The following is a 4,374-nucleotide window of genomic DNA, read 5'->3' as shown; positions in this document are numbered from 1 at the left end:
CAACATGAAGAATTGTATTAAAGGATTGCACCATTAGGAAGGTTGAGAACCACTGCTTTATAGGAAACTAGGGTTGAGGAGAGGAAATATGGAGTGAATATTTATTTTTTTCTTTATTATGGTAGAAAAATTACTTATTAATTATAAAATTCTTCCAAGTTGTATTTTAAAAAGTTAGAATTTGAATATATTGTCACAGAGAGGTGATTTTCCTGTCTCAAAATGGTTGTCAGCATGTCTTGTATAGAGTAAGTTTTCAGTAAACACTAGCTTATGGTATCATTACCTAGGGTGATAGTAATGGTGTTGTAAGGAATTCAGTAGAATGAGATTAGGAGGTGGAGAGAATTATGTAGAAAACCATAAATGTGTTAGGATAGTGATTACATGCACTGTGAGAGAAGGCACCCAAGCCTGCCTGTGAGTGCTTTATCTATAGGAGAAGCCCTCTCAGATTTATTGGATGAATTTGGCCAGACATGGTGGCTCACACCCATAATTAAAACTTTGGAAGACCAAGATGGGAGGATCACCTCAGGCCAGGAGTTGAAGACCAGTCTCCAGACCCCTTTGCCACAAAAAATAAAAAATTTATCCCATTGTGATGGTGTGTGCTTGTAGTCCCAGCCATGTGGGAGGCCAACGCAGGAGGATGGCTTGGACCCTCGGAGTTTGAGGTTGCAGCAAGCTATTATGACACCAATGTGCTCTAGCCTGAATATAAAGCAAGACTGTCTTCAAACAAAAAAAGAAAAGATTTCTTAAATGAATTAAATAGTTTCACTTGAAAGCATAACAGGGATATATGACACACTTCCTGGGTAAAGGACTCAAGTACAACTTGGACTTTACCTCACAAATGCAAACAATGTAACTTAATCATATGTACCCTTATATTAATCAGGAATAAGAAAAAAGGAACTAAGTCTGTAAATTTTTCACTTTTTTCCAAATCTTAAGGTAATTGCTTTTAAATTTTTTTTATTTCTTAAAACCAGAAATTGTATACTTTTAGAGACAAACTGCTTTCATTTTATGGATGAGGAAACATTTTATAGATGAGGAAATAGTCCAAGTAGCGTGCTTGCCTAAGGTTATACCTATTTGGTAGAAGAACAAAAGGCAGTAGACTTGAGCTTTAAACTTCAGTGCTGAGTTCATATTCCAGTTTTGGGCTTCTTACTGCTTGTAAGATTGTCTTGGACAAATGAACTGATCTCCGTAGGTTTCTTTTCTCATACAGTGGGGAAATTATGTTCTGCATTGGACACTTGTGGGAATTAAATGTGTTGATACATATATAATGTACTTGGGGCTTAGTATACACTCAATACATTTTATCTTGACTTTATTACTCTTAAGACTTTTATTGAGAAGAAAGGATGAGTAGGAATTGTTCAAAAGAAATTTTGCCAACATTCTCAAATTTTTAAAACTTCCCAGTTGATTTTTGCTCTCTTCTAAAAAGAAAGGTTTCAAAAGAACACATAGAAGAAATTGTTTTAGTGCTAAGAGCTGTGGGTATGATGGGGAGGGTTTGATTGTGTAGAATAGTTTGAGACAGTTGTTTTCTTCTGTATGCTTGTTTTGAAAGTTTTCTTTGGTGGGTGCTTATAAGCTGTGATAAAGAGATAATAATGGTTTCAAGGGGAACTTTTGAAGGAAGGAGGTAAGATGTTGCTATGGAGAAGTGTAGTGGTATCTTTAACACACACCAAACTTAACTTAAAATTAGTGTCACTCTCTAAAGAGTAGACACTTGGGCTTTTCCTTAATTGCTGTTGCCATCGTTTAACATAACTGTGGACATGACTTTAAAACCCATGACACATTTTTTTTCCTCAGTGATCCTTTGAGATGGATTTAATTATCTGAGGCACTAAACATCCTTTGGAACCAAAATGAATCAATTTAGGCAATAGGATATTTTGTCAAAAACAAGGTATGATTATAAAATTGTTGAATTGTCTTTTAGATCATGTAAATTGACTCCCTGAAGGAGTTCCTCACGGGTTTTGCGTTCTTTGTTGAGATAGGTACGCTAAATGAAGTGTACCAAAATAGTGGTTTAAAATTGTTCAAAAAGTTTAGAAAAGCAAGTAATGATTGGACATTAATACTAAAACTGTATCCACTGGTAGAAACTAAATCACATTTACATTTTCTAGTCTCTCCAGATCAGAAATTTGTATTCCCCTTTTTGGTTACAACTCTTCTGCTTATTTTAAGTAAGCTGTGTTAATTTTGGAGCCAGTTGGAATTTTTAATGTTGATATAAATTATATTAAATACTTATGTTTTTACAAATTCTTTTTAAAAAGGCATGGTTAGATTGTGTATACTGTCTTGGATTGTGAACATTATTTGTGTTTTCTTGAATCGACAAGGTCATTTTTTTGAAATAACAATTTTTTTCCCTGAATTTTATTTAGACAGAATATTGGTGAAAGTATTCTTTACCTGTGGGTGGAGAAAATAAGAGATGTTTTAATACAGAAATCTCAGCTGACAGAACCAGGTAGGATTGCAACTATTATCAATATTCAAAATCAGTACTCTTTTGTAGTAATAAAATTTCTATGCAGATATTCTAATTGAAATTTTATATAAAAATATGTATTTTGGCTTATAGTTTTTATGTAATAAAATATAAGTTTTTCTGGAAAGTTTATTTACTTATGTAATTACGGTTGTTTCTTCCCGTAAGGTTTAGCCTCTGGTTTCATATTACAGCAGTCACTCCTTAACTGAGAGGTTTTACTTTTTGTGGTTTCAGCTTCTCATGGTCATCTGCAGTTTAATAATACTAAATAGAAAATTCCTGAAATTAACAATTCATAAGCTTTTAAATTGTGTGCCATTCTGATAGTCTGATGAAGTCTGTGTCATCCCATTCCATCACTTGATCTCTTCACACAGGCATTTTATCATCTCACATTATCACGAGAAGGGTGAGTATAGTACAGAAAGATATTTTGAGAGAGAACATAGTCACATAACTTTTATTACAGTATATTGTTATAATTTGTTATTATTTACTGTTGTTAATAACATACTGTGCTTAATTTATAAATTAAACTTGCTCATAGATATCAGTGGATAGTAAAAACACAGTATATCAGGGTTTATTACTATTCATGGTTCCAGGTATCCTTTAGGGGTCTTGGAACCATCCCCCAAGGAAGGGGGAAGGACTGTGGTGTAGTCATATCAAAATAGAATTTTATGGTGATAGAACTTGTGTCTAAAATCTGTTTTCTTTGAGTGTTGTTAAGGTAGTATGAACTTTGTAACATTTCTTACAAATTATTGGATTATATAAATTAGTAACTTCAAATGAATATACTTTTGTTTTTTGGACACAGAGTCTCACTATGTCGCTCTTGGTAGAGTGCTGTGGTGTTACAGCTCATAGCAACCTCAAACTCTTGGGCTTAACCAGTTCTCTTGCCTCAGCCTCCCAAGTAGCTGGGACTATAGGCACATGCTATAACGCCCAGGTACTTTTTGGTTGCAGTTGTCGTCGTTATTTAGTAGGCCCAGGCCAGGCTTGAACCTGCAGGCTTTGGTGTATGTGACTGGTGCCCTACTCAGTGAGCTATAGGCGCCGAGCTCAAATGAATATACTTTTTATAGAAGAAGAATTTTGGAAAGAATAGTAATCAATATTAGGATATGGAGATTAACTTCTAAAATTAATTTTTTATTGAGATATAATTCGCATGCCACAATTGTTTAGCCTTTTAAAATAATTTTTATGTTTATTATTATTCTTTTTTTAGATAGTCTTATTCTGTTGCCTAGGCTAGATTGCCATGGCCTCAGCCTAGCTCACAGCAACCTCAGAATCCTGGATTTAAGAGATCCTCCTCCTGCCTCAGCCTCTTGATAACTGAGACTATAGGTGCCCACTACCATACCTGGCTAATTTTTCTATTTTTAGTAGAGACGGGGTCTCAACTCTTGGTCAGGCTGGTTTTCAACTCCTGAGCTCAAGGGATTCTTCAGCCTTAGCCTCCGAGAGTGCTAGGATTATAGGTGTGAGCCACCACACTTGGCCTACTTGCCCTTCTAAAATGTACAATTTAGTGATTTCTACTATTTTCCTAAAGTTGTACAACCGTCACCATTAATTTCACAACATTTAAAAATTGATATTTTGCTCTATTATCATTTATTGAATCATTAAGTATGTGCCAACATGGAAATCTAAAGTTTCCTCTTACTTCACTTTACTAGTGTTTTTTCCACTTAGCACAAAGACCTTCTAGAGAGCAGAATAACTTGATTTTATCTGACATTATTTCCAAATAGAGTTTTATTGTTACTACTGGTAGAATTGTTTTCCATTTGGGAAAAAGAGGGATTATAAAA

The 4,374-nt window shown here is 34.4% G+C and overlaps 1 protein-coding gene across 3 annotated transcripts in view; it reads left to right on the top strand.

The window, feature by feature from the left end:
* IMPACT (impact RWD domain protein) overlaps positions 1-4,374 on the top strand; it is a 37,204-nt gene that overhangs the window by 11,740 nt on the left and 21,090 nt on the right. For all 3 annotated transcript variants that reach the window (XR_002772048.1, XM_023510264.1, XM_003784779.3), the window contains exon 5: positions 2,433-2,518. Coding sequence is in view for 2 of the 3 variants with exons in the window: in XM_023510264.1 (XP_023366032.1) it covers positions 2,433-2,518 (86 nt within the window). In the remaining variant the exon portion in view is untranslated. The remainder of the gene's footprint in view (positions 1-2,432; positions 2,519-4,374) is intronic.

Source organism: Otolemur garnettii, unplaced genomic scaffold (assembly GCF_000181295.1).
Source record: "Otolemur garnettii isolate 467f Iridium unplaced genomic scaffold, OtoGar3 scaffold00012, whole genome shotgun sequence".
NCBI classification, from domain to species: domain Eukaryota; kingdom Metazoa; phylum Chordata; class Mammalia; order Primates; family Galagidae; genus Otolemur; species Otolemur garnettii.
Note: the sequence above shows the minus strand (reverse complement) of the source record. Positions and strands in the feature narration are given on the sequence as shown.